This window comes from Hyperolius riggenbachi, chromosome 2, assembly GCF_040937935.1.
Source record: "Hyperolius riggenbachi isolate aHypRig1 chromosome 2, aHypRig1.pri, whole genome shotgun sequence".
In the NCBI taxonomy this organism is placed as follows: Eukaryota; Metazoa; Chordata; class Amphibia; order Anura; family Hyperoliidae; genus Hyperolius; species Hyperolius riggenbachi.
In genome coordinates this window covers 221395278-221412616 of record NC_090647.1, presented here as the reverse complement: position 1 = coordinate 221412616, position 17339 = coordinate 221395278, and the positions used below count along the sequence as shown (strand labels likewise).

Sequence of the window (17339 nt, the reverse complement as noted above, 5' to 3'; positions counted from 1 at the left end):
AAAAGCTACAGAAAAAAATAAGATTGAATGGGATGGAGAAGGCTTCAATCAACAAAACAGGAGCTAGGTTGGAAAGGAGAGGGCTTCAATTAACAACATAGGAGTCAGAGGCTGGAATGGAGAAGACTTCAATCAACAGGAAAGAATCCAGTCTGGAACTAAAAAAGCTTCAATCAGCAAGAGAGGAGCCAGGCTGAAATGGAGAAAACTTTGATCAATAAGAAAGAATCCAGAATGAAATGGAGAAGGCTTCAATCAACAAGAAAGGAGCTAGGCTGCAATGAAAGCATTGGATCAAGAAAGGCATCTAAGACAAAGATAAAATGTTTCTAGACCATTTTAGAATATCTTTGCAGAATAAACAAAAGTTAACTAGCTTTGCTTTACTTAATGACATATCAGTGTGATGTAGTGGTATGTGGGGAAATTGTAAGCTGCACACAAATCTGCAAGGGGGATTGTGTTAATTTAGGACCAGTTGCTTGACTTCTCAAGCAATCATCAAGCACACTTATCCTGCATCAGGCAATCTCCGCCTGCGCTAAATACTGGGGGTATTCTGTATGTTAAGATTCAAAAAAACACTATTGACAGACATAAATTAGCAAGCATTTAGTCACATGACCACAGATTAAGACTACAGCCTCAAGTTCCTAAGAATCACTGCAAAGTTTTCCAGAAAAGTGCACGCACACAACCACCATCCATAGAGTATGTAATCCTAGCCTCGCTAAGCAACATAGTAGGCAAGTCCAAAACACAAGATATCAACTAGTTCCCGATATCCAGCGCTCAATCACAGCACCGCTCTAATTTATGACAAACAGATTGCAATCAAATAGTGGATGGGGGGGGGGGGGCCTAATCAAAGCACCTCTCCAAGAATCGGTGCGTGAAAATCAGGCCAATCCAAAATGCAAAATAACAAGCAGTTCCTTGTATGCTGCCCCCAGTCACAGCACTGCTCTGGTTTGTAACAGCAAGGTTGCAATGGATTAGTGGCTGGGAGGTGTCCAATCGCAGCATCCTTCCAAACACTGATGCCTGAATTTTCTCAGGGATGGAGCCCAATTGCAGCACCTCCCTAGTGAATATTTTGGATTGAAAGGTACAGGAATGAAAAGTCTACTGCAATGAGTAGTATGTTAAACAGAAAGATCTCAACCAGTTCTTCTTATGTGACCGGTCACATACTCCTCATATGATGAGTATGTGACCGGTCACTTGGCAAGATCCGCACAGATGGCAATATCCTTATATGACATATTTGACAGGAGGAATAGATTGTAAAGATCCTCTGGCATGATATCCAGGCATCAGTAGAGTAGATGAACATGGCATCAATCGGACTGTCAAAAGAGGCCACGCTTCTCCATGGCGTCATCAGGGCCATGCGTGCACAATCTTTTCCCCCTCTCAAATATGCCATATAAGGATTTTGCTAGCAGAATACCATGATATGGCTGCCCATACCATGACTGAATCTCTTCCACATTTCACTTTTGGTAGCAAACAATCTGAGTCATACGCTTGGGATGGTGTTCTCCAGATGTAAATTCATCTAGCAGAAGTGTGAAGCTCAACACATCTGATCAAATTACCCTTTTCCATTGCTTCATAGTCCAGGTCTGATAAGTTAGTCACCACCACCCCATTTGCGTCACTGGTGAGTGATTTTGCAAAGGCAGTTCATCCATAAAAACCCTGCTTTAGAGTTCACTTCAAACAGTTTTGGTGCTCATGGGGTTTATGAGAACAGTATTCATGTCAAGGCTTACAAACATTTGCCACTTAAAAAAAAAATTCAACTCAAATTTCTAGGATCCTGTATGTTATTCTCCAGTGTTCCCCAGCCTCAAAGAACCTTAGCTAGACAGCCATGTACATTACAGTGCCATCACAAAACGTATCGCTGAACACGCTTACTACTCTCACTGTATGCCAGGTTGCTTTTTTTAGCTGACTTTCATTATACTTTAAAGTACATATAGTCAGCGTTGTTATAGAGAAAATGAATATGCATACTATATTAATGTCTTCAGTATGTTACATTGTGAATATATTAATTACCTTTCACAATTCCTTTCTGCCGAGTCTTGAAAAGGTAGATCCCAGATATCACCAATATCAAGTTTAGAGAGTTTGTATGCCTTCCTCACAAGTTGTGTTAACCAGTTTAAAGTCATGAAGGAAAATAAGCCAGCATTGTCAAGGGGATGTGGATGTCTGTAAAAATAAATAAATATATCAAGTTAGAAAAAACAGCTTTCTTAAACTATAAATGTACTTAGTCGGGATAGCAATGCTTAAAGACAACCTGAACTGAAAATTAAAAGTCAAAATAAACATACACAAGTCATACTTACCTCCCGTGTAGTCTACTCCTCAATCTATTTTTCCTCTCCTGCATCCTGTTTGTCCACTGTGATCAATGGAATTCTCTGTCCTCCATTTTGAAAATAGCCATTACCCAACAACAGCTTTCTGGTCAGCACACAGTTAAACTGTAACATCGCCCACTTGTGCCATAGGGAAACATGGAGACATCAGTTGTCCTCTCAGCTATAACTGACAGCAACTGATATATTTCAGTTCTGACAAAATGTTGTCAGAACTGGAAGAGATCATTGTAAGAAGAAAATGGTGAGCTTCTGAGAGGAACTGATGGTAAGGTAACTATGTAATGTTCATTTGAAGTTACCTCATGTGTTTATTTTAAATAATTTTACTCAGTACAGGTTCTCTTTAAGAAAAACTATATCAGCTCTTAGATTTGTAAGGCTCTGATTTGCTGGTTATGATCATGTGTTAAAGAAAACCTGAGCGCAAGAGAAAAGGTATATTTATACTTAACCTGTGGCTTCCTCCAACCCCATGAGGTCCATGGGCTTCCTCGCCTTCATCTCCGTTATCTTTTAATCAGCCCCGGTAATGGGCTGACCACACTCTTCTGAGTATACATGCCTCGGCCGCATGCGCACCCCCAGCCCCGCTCCTGCAGCTGGGAGTGTTCTGCACCTGCGCAGTAGTACTGTGCAAGCACAGAACACTCCAGAGCACTGGAGAGCAGTGTGGAGCATGCGTCCACACCGCCCATGCACAGGAGCCCACGACTGGCCGCAACTGGCCAGAGTACTGGGGCTGATTACAAGACAACGGAGCAACCGAAGAGGATGGTGATGGGGCCCCACGGACCTCATAGGGATAGAGAAAGGTCCAGGTAAGTATGAATATACCCAGTCTCTTGATCTCAGGTACTCTTTAAATGTTTATACTGATTGTACAGGTGTCATCAACAAATATTGAGTACAGAAGTACAGACTCCTGATGACTCAGTTATGAAGTGCTAACAATGGCAGTGACAAGATTGTATTTTAGAGTAGGACAAAACTCATAAGTATAAATACATTGAATTATTAATCAGAGCCTTATTATCGCAATTTTAAGCATAATTAAGTATAAGTACACTAGCACTTTCAAATATCATTTGTCACATCGCAAAAATCTATTATTTTGAGAACTTTACTTGTATGTGTTTTGTCCAAGTAATTTTCAGATAAACATTAAGTCCATTCAAGAAGAGTGACATTTCAGTTATAAACGAACACAGGCAGATTGGGCCTCCCAATCTCTACTGTGCTGACATAATTCAAAGCCTCCAGCACAAAGATATCCTTGGATTCCGTCTTCCTGGAGAACAACACAAATCTTTTTATTGTTTTAGCCACAGAGTCCCTGCTGTACTGTAAAAGCTTTCAGCTGAGGCTGACCACTGTTATACCTCTCCATTGAATTGGCTGTACAAGTATACTAAACTAAAGGATCAACACTATTATATAATGTTCCAGCACATGCCACAAGTCTAGACATTAATTTGTGTTACTAACAAACAAATAAGAGAAAGAGATGTGGCCGTGCCCAAACATTACTACTTCACAAATGGTACAGGGCCTACTCTTCTGTCTACTTCTATCATAAATGCTCTATGATGATTGTTGTTCTAATTTTGTTGACAATGACCTATTTGTCTCATTCCGTTACAAAGGTAAATCAGTATCCCTATTTGTCTACGCTTGTGGCACAACACAGCTGTTTTGTTTTTGTGTGACTCTGCCTTGATGCAAATTAACTTCTCACCTGCATTACAGAGAACCGCACGAGGCTATCTACCTGTTTTATACAGGATTATCTGTCACGTCATGCTAGGTTGCATTCCAACTGCATCATTGTGCAAATGAAGATTGTTGTAAATCCACAGAGGTTGTAATCAACAGTGATGTTATGATCTATTAGCTCAGTCAATGATTTATGAGAGAAGCTTGCTATGCTGTGAAGTATTTTAGGATGACTAGTTTTTAGCAGACTTCAGCACAATACTTTGGGACTCCAATAACATGCCTGTGTCACCTGTCTTCTATTGGAAATGCAGGTGCAGTGTTTGTCTACAAAGTCTAAATCAGACATGCAACTGACAGTGGAGGATTCACTGCCCAACAGCTGCTCTTGTCCAACGTGCATTCATTTTCATAGGCGAGGACAGTGGTATGGTGCTTAACAGAGCTGTACTTAATACAGTAACATCTAGGTGAGAGGCAACCATCCGCCAAATGTTGCATGCTGTGATTTTTAATACCTGAATAGGTAAAATAGTCAGAATAGAAGGCGAAAAGCCCAGACCAACTTTCAAAGAGATACAGTACAAGCTGAACTCTATGGTCCAGATCCATCCGTAAATGGCATTGTGCTCAGTGGAAGAAGACCCAGAAGAATTCCAGTGTTGATAGTAAAGCATAAAAACTAGAATGGAATTTACTAAAATACATACTGTAAAAGGCAAACTGCTTATAGGAGAATGTCCTTTGAGCAGATGAGACAAAATTGGAGCTTTTTGGCAAGTCATATCAACTCTATGTGAACAGATGAAAAAAATAGAGCGTTCACATAAAAGAACACTGGCTGTGATCCATGAAAAACATCTGGTTTGCTTTTGTGGTAACTTTGTTGTGGCATTCATGGGGTTCTTTCAGCCCGTGGTGGAAATAATGAAACCAAGCCTGTGGTGGAAATAATGAAACCTTAAAGTGAACCCGAGGTGAAAATAAACTGATGAAATAAATATATACAGTATATCCCCCTACTCCTAAAATGCATAAAATCCAATGGTTTTATTTTATATTTAAACATTTACAAAGTGGATTGAATGTTTTGTTGCCCCTGCTCAGTGGTGGTCTATTTAGTGTCCCAGAGTTAAAGTAAACCAGAGATCAAATAATATAAAGAATCAATACTTACGCGGGGCTTCCTCCAGCCCCTAAACCCCCTTGGCGATATGATTATTTCCAGATTTTAGGGTCTAAAAGCGGTGTCATTTTTTTTGCCCCCTTTTAGACCCTGAAACCTGGAAAAAAATCATGCTGCCAGGGAGATCTGCACAGCCCCAGCAATCACTCACCTCCCTGGCTCCAGCACTGCAGTTATACTTCCATCCTCCGGGTGGCGCTGCAACTCTAAAGTGATGATGACAGCCGCCGATCTCACCAGCAAAAAGCAGAGCCCTGGAGGAAAGGAAGAAGAATGGAGGCCGAAGTCGGGATCCCCGGGAGGTATGTAAAACCGGCTGCTGCGCGCTATACTTTGCATGGACCTCCCGGCGGCTACCCCGAGCAGAGGTCGGATTACCGCTCTTAGCTGCGGTTTTACGCCCCGACCCTAGCTCGGGATTACCACCAAGGAGGTTAAGCACATGTGAGTCCCTTCAGTCGTCGTCTTATGCACAGAGGTTAAACACATTTTCTGCAAGGTAATATTAATAATATTTTTATAGCGCTTTTCTCCCTGGGAACTCAAAGTGCTGTGACCTTATGTTTTGCAGTCTCAAAGGTTCAGGAAAAGAGGTGTGTTTTTAGCCTTTTCTTAAAGCTGTCCAGAGAAGGAGACTCTTGCATGGATTTTGGAAGTGAGTTCCATAGAGTAGGTGCTGCAAAGGAAAAGACCCGAGCACCAAATATTTTTAAATGGATCCTAGGAATAACCAGATTCATCTTATTGGCAGACCGGTGGGTGCGTGGAGGGGCATAAAGTTTCAATAGGTCCACTATGTACTTGGGTCCCATGTGGTTTAGAGCCTTGAATGTCAGCAGGCAGATCTTAAAATGGATTGTCCATTTACTGGCAACCAGTGAAGAGTTTGCAGTACTGGGGAGATGTGTGAGCTGCAGGGGGGCATTGGCTAGGAGTCTGGCTACTGCATTCTGTACTAGTTCTAGGAGGCGCATAACCTTATCTGGGGATCCAATGAACAGGGCATTGTAGTAGCTCAGGCGGGAGGATACAAATACATGAACCAGCGCAGATAGATCTTCAGCTGGGATAAAATGTTTAATTCTTGATATATATCTCAGATGGAAGAAGGAAGACTTGACAACAGCTGATACCTGCTTTCTGAGTGTTAGCTTTCCATCCAGGATCACCCCAAGGTTTTGCACAGAGTCTTTATACTGTACAGTATCTCCCCCAATTGCTAGCTTGAAGTGCAATAAGTTTTGAATCAGGATGGGGAGAGTTTTGGACTTTATCCATCATGTGTGGACCGCCTACCACCAACACCTCTGTTTTGTCAGCGTTCAGCCTCAACCAGCTGGTGTTTATCCAATTTTGTAATTCTTCTAGACAGGCATTATTAATGGGTTTTGTGTGGCAGGCTTGAAAACAGCACCTCTTAGGCCACAGTAATTCTTCAATAGCTGGATTAATATTTCATGATCCATAGTATCAACAGGGCCGTATCTCTTAAGAGGCACCCGTGGGCCGGTGCCATGGGCGGCGCTTTGGGGGGGGGGGGGCGGCCATCTAATGCCTATTTATTTAACTTTTTTATTATTATTTTTTTTTTCAGCAGAGTAGTAGCGGCCAGCCGGGGAAATTTCCCGACGCTGGAGGAAGACTCTGCATGCCGCTGGCTGGTCTGAGCAGTGACGTCACCAGACCAGGCAGCGGCATGCAGAGATGGATTCCCTCGCGCGCCGGGAAGAAGAGATGGGGATGTTCTCCGGCCGCTGCCCCTGGACTGGAATCGTCTCTGGCTGCACTGACTGGAAGGGGGAGCGGGAGCTGCCTTCAGGTGAGGGAGGGGACGTCCCTGCTTCCCCGCTACTCTGTGCCTGCTCCACCTTCCAGGCTACCTAAACTGGGGGACACTTATTATATCTACTTCCTAAACTGGGGCATTTATATATTTATTTCCTAAACTGGGGGACACTTATTATATCTACTTCCTAAACTGGGGCATTTATATATTTACTTCCTAAACTGGGGGATACCTACATACCTACTTCCTAAACTGGGGGACACCTACAACATACCTACTTCCTAAACTGGGGGACACCTATATATACTACCTAAACTGGGGGACACCTATATACCTAGTTCCTAAACTGGGGGACACCTATATATATATATATATATATATATATATATATATATATATATATACTACCTAAACTGGGGGACACCTACATACCTACTTCCTAAACTGGGGGACACATATATATATATATATATATATATATATATATATATATATATATACTACCTAAACTGGGGGACACCTATATACCTACTTCCTAAACTGGGGGACACCTATATATATATATATATATATATATATATATATATATATATATATATATATACTACCTAAACTGGGGGACACTTATATACCTACTTCCTAAACTGGGGGACACCTGTGTGTATATATATATATATATATATATATATATATATATATATATATGTATATGTATATATGTATATATATATATATAAATATATATACTACCTAAACTGGGAGACACCTGTATACCTACTACCTAAACTGGGGGACACCTGTATACCTACTACCTAAACTGGGGGACACCTATATACCCACTTCTTAAACAGGAGGACACCTGTATACCTACTACCTAAACTGGGGGACACCTATATACCCACTTCTTAAACAGGGGGACACCTATATACCTACTACCTAAACTGGGGGACACCTATATACCTACTTCTTAAACTGGGGGACACCTGTATACCTACTACCTAAACTGGGGGACACCTATATACCTACTTCTTAAACTGGGGGACACCTGTATACCTACTACCTAAACTGGGGGACACCTATATACCTACTTCTTAAACTGGGGGACACCTGTATACCTACTACCTAAACTGGGGGACACCTATATACCTACTTCTTAAACTGGGGGACACCTGTATACCTACTACCTAAACTGGGGGACACCTGTATACCTACTACCTAAGCTGGGGGACACCTATATATCTACTACCAAAACTGGGGAACACCTACATACCTACTACCTAAACTGGGGGACACATATACCTACTACCTAAACTGGGGGACACCTACTACCTAAACTGGGGGACACCTACATACCGACTTCCTAAACTGGGGGACACCTATATATATATACTACCTAAACTGGGGGACACCTGTATACCTACTGCCTAAACTGGGGGACACCTGTATACCTACTACCTAAACTGGGGGACACCTATATACCTACTTCTTAAACTGGGGGACACCTGTATACCTACTACCTAAACTGGGGGACACCTATATACCTACTTCTTAAACTGGGGGACACCTGTATACCTACTACCTAAACTGGGGGACACCTACATACCTACTTCCTAAGCTGGGAGACACCTATATATCTACTACCTAAACTGGGGGACACCTACATACCTACTACCTAAACTGGGGGACACATATACTTACTACCTAAACTGGGGGACACCTACATACCTACTACCTAAACTGGGGGACACCTACATACCGACTTCCTAAACTGGGGGACACCTATATATATATATATATATATATATATATATATATATACTACCTAAACTGGGGGACACCTGTATACCTACTACCTAAACTGGGGGACACCTGTATACCTACTACCTAAACTGGGGGACACCTATATACCAACTTCCTAAACTGGGGGCACCTATTATTTTGTGGTCTTATGCAGCCCTCTGTGCGATTTTCTGCTGAAATGCTGCCCACGTTGCGATTATTTTCTGGTGAAATGCTGCCCACTGTACGACTATTTTGTGGTTAAATGCTGCCCACTGTACGATTATTTTCTGGTGAAATGTTACCCAGGGTGCGATTATTTTCTGGGGAAATGCTGTCCACTGTACGATTATTTTCTGGTGAAATGCTGCCCACTGTACGAATATTATCTGGTGAAATGTTGCACTCATTACGATTATTCTCTGGTGAAATGCTGCCCACTGTATGATTGTTATCTGGTGAAATATAGCACTCATTGCTGAAATGTTGCACTCATTGCGATTATTCTCTGGTGAAACGCTGCACTCATTGCGATTATTCTCTGGTGAAATGCTGCACTCATTGCGATTATTCTCTGGTGAAATGCTGCACTCATTGCGATTATTCTCTGCTGAAATGTTGCACTCATTGCGATTATTCTCTGGTTAAATGCTGCCTACTGTATGATTGTTATCTGGTGAAATATAGCACTCATTGCTGAAATGTTGCACTCATTGCATTTATTTTGTGCTGAAATGTTGCACTCATTGCGTTTATTCTCTGCTGAAATGTTGCACTCATTGCATTCATTTTCTGGTGAAATGTTGCCCACATTGCGATTATTTTATGGTGAAACATTGCTGCATTACGATTATTTTATTGTGAAACGCTGCCCCATTACAATTATTTGGCACCTATGGGGGGCCCCATCCAAATTTTCGCAAGGGGGCCCAGTGATTTCTAGTTACGCCCCTGACTACTACCTAAACTGGGGATACCTATAGACTTGGCTATCTATACTGGGGACACCTATAGCATGTCTATATTGGGGACACTTATAGACCTGGCTACTTTATACTGATACTAATTATTTATATAGCACCAACCTATTACGCAGCGCTGTACAGAGTATGTATTGTCTTGTCACTAACTGTCCCACAGAGGGGCTCACAATCTAATCCCTACCATAGTCATATGTGTATGTATGTATGTATTGTAGTCTAGGGCCAATTTTTAGGGGGAAGCCAATTAACTTATCTGTATCGTATGGTATTGGGATGTGGGAGGAAACCAGAGTGCCTGGAGGAAACCCACTTAGACACGGGGAGAACATACAAACTCCTTGCAGATGTTGACCTGGCTGGGATTCGAACCGGGAACCCAGTGCTGCAATGCAAGAGCGCTAACCACTACGCCACCGTGCTGCCATACTACTGTACCATATTGTACTGCCATCTTCAGCAGTACTTCACAGAGTACGTAGTCATGTCACTGACTATCCTCTGAGGAGCTTACAATCTAATCCTGCCATAGTCTAATGTCCTACCATATTATTATGTATTTATATAGCACTGGCATCTTCTGCAGCACTTTGCAGAGAACATAGTCATGTTATTGACTTTTCTCAGGGGAGCTCACATTCTAATACCTACCACTATTTTGTGCGAGAGAACACTGGCTAATGTGTGGGGTTTTTTGGGAACATTTCATGCTTTTTTTAGCGTCACTTTACTCATACCCGGGGAGAAAACATGGCTCTCACCGACTTTGGGCTGCACTCTTACTAGGAAATTTTAATTGGTCACACCCACTGTATGTTATGGACACGCCCACTGCATTCTGTGGCCACGCCCATTTTTCGCCGCCCCACCTTCACCCTCCAGGGGGGGGGGGGGCGCCATAGGTTTGGGGTGCCTAGGGGAGCCCAAATCCTAAATACAGCCCTGAGTATCAAAAGCTGCAGACAAGTCAAGAAGAACCAGAATTGAGCACTTGCCCTTGTCTCTTGCTGTAAGTAAATCATTCATTACTCAGACTAGTGTCATTTCAGTGCTGTGCCTTTTCCTGGATCCTGAAAACTATGTTGTTATCTGTAAGCCTGGCTTCTAGCTGGTTGGTGACTGCTTTCTTGATAACTTTTGATAGGAATGGTAAGATTGCCACAGGTCTGTAGTTGGTCACAGAATCAGGATCCAGTGATGGTCTCTTAAAGACGGGTTTTACGATTGCTTTCTTTACTTATTCCCGGTACAACCCACTTTTCAAGGAACACTGAGTTATTTTGTGTAGTGCTGGACCAATCAGCTCTGGGTACTGCATTAAGGGACCAGATGGGCCGGGATCCAGGCCACAGGTAGTGTGAGGTGGAGACTTTGGATGAGAACCAAAATCTTCTTCACTCAGAGTGTCAAAGACTTGCCATGGTACAGCAATAGGCACATGCAAAGTCCAAGGGTCAACTGATGTCATTGTGTCATTGATATAATGCTAGCATGGATGGCAGAGCCTTTGTGAAGAAGGCAGAGAATTCTCCACATCTTTCTCTAGAAAATGTGGTTGGGGGTTTTAGGCATGATGGATTGCAGTGTGTTTCCACTGTGTGAAAGAGCTGACAAGGTGATGTTAGTAGCCTTCCAAATTTATAATGGTAACCCAGCATGCTCTCAATTCTGTTTTGTGGACAGATGGTCTCTCTCCTCCATACATGGGCCCATATGCAATTCCCTTTTTCTCCTGAGTTTTCTCCTAAGTGATATTTTCAAACTTATCAATAAAATGCCTTTTAGATCACCAGCAAGCAAGAAAATACTTATAAATACTTATAAATAGTTTGGTTAGTACATTTTCACCTAGTTTTTGGTACTTTTTCAATTGCAGAGTACTGAAAAGTTATTCCAAATAGAAGATGAAAAATTATCTCTTAGAAGAAAACTCAGAAAAAGCGAATTGCCTATATGCCATGGTCTGGTTGTTATGTTGATGTTGCCATTACCTTTCTGGAAAAAGTAGTCCACCTTATAAAATCAATTCTGAAAATCAGCAACATCATAGATCTTTTTACTAGCCCCAATGACAAGTATACCCAAACGTATATGAAATTAACCTCACACATTATATCAGATACACCATGGGTTGTTTCATCCTCATGCCTTCAAATTTCATTCTCGTTTAAAATTCTCATAACAAAGATTAACCAGGCAATTATGAAGAGAAATATTGGTAACATAGGAAATACTCATGACAACTTTTTTGGAGGTATGGATAGAAACGCACTATTCTTCTTCCCTTACAAATTCTCCACATTTATGCTAAGCAATAGAATTAAATAAGCCATCTAAGAGATATGTTCAATCTTAATCATATTGTGTCAAAACAGAATTAACATGACTCAAAGCAAAATAATATGGTGTGTTTAAAGGTAACATATCATCTCTGATTCAATGCTATTCCTGAACCCATCTACATATTTTAATATGATGATAAACTGTATTGTTTCAAAAAGTCATCTTGTGTTACCCTTAGAAATATTTTCTGAATGACCTTCCATACACGGTCATGATATATTATATTTGACCAGATTTTCAATAAAAGATATTGTTGAAATATTGAAAACATTACCTTTCCCACACTATCTCCCGTGTCCTCATAAAAGTGTTAAACAAAAGTGGAAAATTGTTTTATTGAAATCAGGGCAGGTATACTCAACGTTAATAAACACACTGAGGTTGTGGTAAAGGTTAAATGTTTGTATCACATGCTGAGCAGGGAGGAACTGAAGCAATAGTTCTGGGCACAGAAGGTTCATTTCTTTCAGCACAGGTGGCACGTGGTTGGGGTCTGGTAATCTGCTCTTTGCTGGAGAACGAACTCTAAAGGTGGCCACATGCCATACATTTTTTAAACATATCGGTTCAATTCAAGAATAGCAATACATTTTTCTGACTGATTGTAACAATTCAAAAATCTGACCAATGTACCACACACCTAATTTATCACCAATCATGAATGAAACAATTGAACGATCAGAAAAAATTGATTGGAACTGTACATGAAGTAGTTGACAACCCATCACACACCATACAATTCTTGATAAAGTTGGTCTGAAATTTCCAACATGTCCAATCTCCAAAAATGTAAAAAAAAAATTGAACTTTGCTCGGATTTACAAATTGAAAATTAAGAAAAGCTCTTGATTTTTTGGGACAATCAATCCAAATTATCGAATCAGTGAAAAATTGCATCTTTTAATTGTATGGTATATGGCCACCTTTAGCCTGTTGGCAATAAAGAGCTATTGGATTAAAGTCAGATATTTTAAATACATTTACAGTAAAAAATACTGTCTTACGCAAAAAAATGGGAAGCTGACCCTGGACTTCAATATCATTAAATCTCAATGTTTCCTTTATGAAGGGTCCTACAGTCCTCCTATTTAGCAGTAGGCGATAAGAGAGGAAATATCCTATGGACAGGCCGATTCAACACTGTTATGCCTTTTAGGGAAGTTATTGCACCTAAAGTGCACCTGAAGTGACAAGTGACAAGAGGGTGTATTTACTAAACTTAGGTAAAAATAACATAACACAGTTTGCATTCCTCGGGTTTTACACACAATGCGTATGTTGCTTGCACTATGTGAGTTAAGTATTTTGCTTATCGCCCGATAAAATCTAAGTTTGCTGTGAACACACTAAATTTTACTGAACATCAGTGAATACACCCCATGAGAAGATTAAATTGAACCTCCGGACTAAAAATCTACTCAGCAGAACTGAAAAGGCTTGGTGTTTCTTTAACAGTTTCACAGCATCAAAACTTTGTTTTTCTTACCAAAACATCATTTTTAGCTGCATTTTTAGCTAAGCTCCACCCATCAAAGAAAAAAAGCCCGGGCTTTTTTTCCCTGATGCTGTGCAGAGCATGATGGGATTTCCTATGTTGTTATTCACGTTGCCTAGCAACTGGGAGAGGTGCTCAGGACACAGGACAGTTGAAACTGTGTCTCATGCTCCCTGTCACCTCTTTTCAACCAAAAAGATGGCTGCCATCATGAAATCAAACATTTGCCTGTTCTTTTAAAACAGTGTGGGTAAGAGATTATATTACCTATCTATTTTAATTAACATAACTAATGTAACTTAATGACTTTTAATCTAACTTAACGAATGTTTGTTTAGGCTGGAGTTCATCTTTAAGATGTGATCATGTAGAATCAATCCCACCTAGAACTTGCTTTCATACCCGTTTTATTTTCTTCCATTGAAGTGGTTAATAAACCACTGCTTTATCTCTACAACTAAAGCAGTTGGTCTAACAGTCAAATGCAGCAGCCCCCCAACTAAACACCAATTACAGGCCATGAAAAGGTCTGGGTGGCTGTGAACACAATTAAGATAGCAGGATTGTGATGAGAAGTTCAAAAGGTCATCATTTTTCCATGTGGGTGCTGAATGGCCCATATGTTACCTCATTCTGACATGGCTACAGATTGCACTTGAGACTTAGCATTTCAGCCCTTAAACAGAAAACAATATTAGACTACAAGAAAGTTCTAATTATGATCAATACTGTAGCTACAATTATTTACGGTATCTCATACTATTATTTTTTTACTTTAGGTTTACTTTAAGGAAATCTCTTGCCATCTCTGTTTAAGTTCTAAGTAGAATTCATAACATAATGACCTTAACAGAAGCGTTAAAGTGAACCCAAAGTGAAAATAAACTGCTGAGATAAACAATTGTATTTATTCTTCTACTCCTAAAAATGACTTTACAAAGTAGATATAATATTGTATTGTCTCTGCTCAATGGCAGTCTATTAAGTGCCCCACCCAAAGGTAAAATACTGTTGACCCTTTTCTATTGCTCCCTTGCCCAGTTTCCCCTAGAAGTTGTATTCTGCCAGAAAAAAAACTTTTATGGCTATAATTTGCTTATCAGTGAGATTTGCTATATTCACAACAAGGCAGAAGCTGTTACTTGCATGCCTTGAAATTAACTCTTTCTAGCAGCAAAAGAAAAACAGCTTGGTTATCAATATGTTTTTGTACTGTACAGTCACATGTTTATCTCATCATGTCACACTCACATATCGCCTTGGGTACACATTAAAGTGGTTTGACTGGCACTCAAGGCTGAATGGCTAAACACACATGGAAGGAAGTTACCACTGTGCCCACGGCATGTACAATACCAACCTGTTGCAAAGAGAAATCCACAGCCGGGCACTAGTGTAGCAAAACTCTAATTCTATTCTTCCAGTAGATACATACAGCAAAACATAAAAATATGCAGCCACCCAGTCACCCCAATCTTGCTGTGTTTTGCTGTATGTACCTACTGGAAGATTAAAGTTGGCGTTTTGCTACACTAGTGCCCGGCTCTGGATTTAACCTTACAATACTTACTAACGTACAATAATAACATAATGATCAATGGAAAAATCAACGCTGTAGTGAATGGTAAATTTGAGTCATTGACTAAAGCATGACAAGGATCAACTGTGCTAATGTGTGAGGAGGATAACCTGCGTTAACATATTTGATTAACACTCAATAAAGCATAGATCCAACCCCCTCCACTCCTTACACAGGGTATACAATTTGCACAACATTGCATTATCATTATTTAGCGCCCACCCCCCGGTCAGTCTGACTGTCAAGTAAAAACAGTGGAAACGATAAAAGTGGATACTTTGTATAAGCATTGCACAGGAAGGGTAGAGTTATTCTTTATGGAAAACAAAATCATCCAACAACATTTCTACCAGATTCACGTACCTGTGTGTCATGCGAATAGGTTTAAGCAGTGAAAGACTGCGCTGGTATTTTTCCGCAAACTTCTTTTTGTCGGGGCTGTCCATGATGCCTCTGAAGCAATTCATAGTGTCTAAGCAAAATTATAACAGGCGATATTAAATAATGGTTTTAACAAGTACCAAGCAATAGAAATCATGTTTTAGCACTCTCTCTAGGTATTTATAAACCATATAAAGGTGCTGTTGCTCTCACATAGTGCATCTATACTGAAATTTCATAACCAAGCTATTAAAAGTTACATGGGGTTATATCCCAGTAGCACCCTCATATAAAAAAAAAATATTCCTAGTGTTCTTGGAAACAGAAAGGACAGCTCTTATTTCATTGGCACAGTCTCTACACTGTGCAGTAAATTACCCACAGCATGCTAAAGCAAAACAGAACTGCCAATCAATGAAAGACTTACTCTTATAGCATGACTGTAAGATATATGAACTGGTATATGACCAAAGGTCTTCATCAGCTGTGCTATATGTGTGTTGTTATCTAAATATATCACCACCACACGCTGTCACATGTAGGAGAGGTGTATCAAAACACTGAGGACAAAACTAACCTTCCTTACTGGTACATCAAGTTTCCACAAGCAAATCTCGTTGACTAGTTACTGCTGTTAGTCCAAGATAATTGTACACTGGCAGGAACATGACAGGAACACTGTTACCTCTGTGGCTCAGGACTACTGTGTGACTCAGTAAACTTTTGACATAACTGAGCTTCCCCCCTGCTCCTTGTACTGTGATCCTTCCACCCACAACAGCACAGACACGCCTGCTGCTCATTACCTATTCCTAGAGTGTGCTGGGCTATATATACTTTTACAAATGCTACACAGCTGAAGTGTCTGAATGTGTCCATAGTAAGCTAGGAAGGAACTCACCAGTCACGGTGCATGCATAATTTCAAGGTAATCTTGCTCTTCAATTACCCAAGTGATAAGGCAACATTATTTCTTTGCTCCAGTTATATCAATAAACTTGTATAAAGATTTTGCACACACTGAGTAACAATCGTAAAAGAACTATGCTGTACCTACCAACCAACTACCAACCTTTTGGTATTTTGATTATTTTAGACACCCAGGCCCACATTCCCCTTTTCTCCTTAGTTTTCTCTTAGGTGATATTTTTAAATGTGTTTAATTAAATGCCTTTTAAGCCACCAGAAAGCAAGAAAATACTCAAAATGATTTTGATATAAAATGTTCTACTTTTTGGTACTTTTTTAGATGAAAAGTGCTGGGAAGTTATTTTAAATCGAAGATAAAAAAATTATGTCCTAGGAGAAAACTTGGGTGAAAAAGTGAATTGCATATGGCCCCTAGAGCCATATGAAATTAGCTTTTCCTCCTGCGTTTTCTCCTAGGAGATAATTTTTGATCTTTGATTTAGAATAACTTTTCAGCACTTTGCAATGGAAAATTATTTTGAGTATTTTTTTCTTGCTAGTGATTTAACCTCCTTGGCGGTAACCCCGGGGTAAGCCGCGCACGGATCGCTCCCACGCCGCTGTCCTCAGTCTTCTCCAGCTCCGGTACCGGGTCCCATAAGTTCTGCCAGTCACGGCCAGTCTGCACAAGAGAAGTGCGCTCTCTATGTGTATCTCAGGTGGCCGCCGGAGGAAGCCCCAGGTATGTATAAAACTTTTACCAAATCTCGTCCCTGGTACACGTTA

General features: G+C 40.6%; 1 protein-coding gene across 5 annotated transcripts in view; it reads right to left on the bottom strand.

Annotated features, from left to right (window-relative positions):
* Window positions 1–17339, bottom strand: part of LOC137546135 (ATP-binding cassette sub-family C member 5-like) — a 145608-nt gene that overhangs the window by 101967 nt on the left and 26302 nt on the right. For 4 of the 5 annotated variants that reach the window (XM_068268193.1, XM_068268192.1, XM_068268194.1 and 1 more), the window contains exons 2-3: window positions 15627–15735; window positions 2071–2226 (exon numbers count right to left, since the gene is read on the bottom strand). In XM_068268193.1, the coding sequence (XP_068124294.1) occupies window positions 2071–2226; window positions 15627–15735 (265 nt within the window). Of the gene's footprint in view, window positions 1–2070; window positions 2227–15626; window positions 15736–16221; window positions 16340–17339 lie in introns of those variants that run through there. The other variant, XM_068268195.1, reaches the window with a different exon arrangement.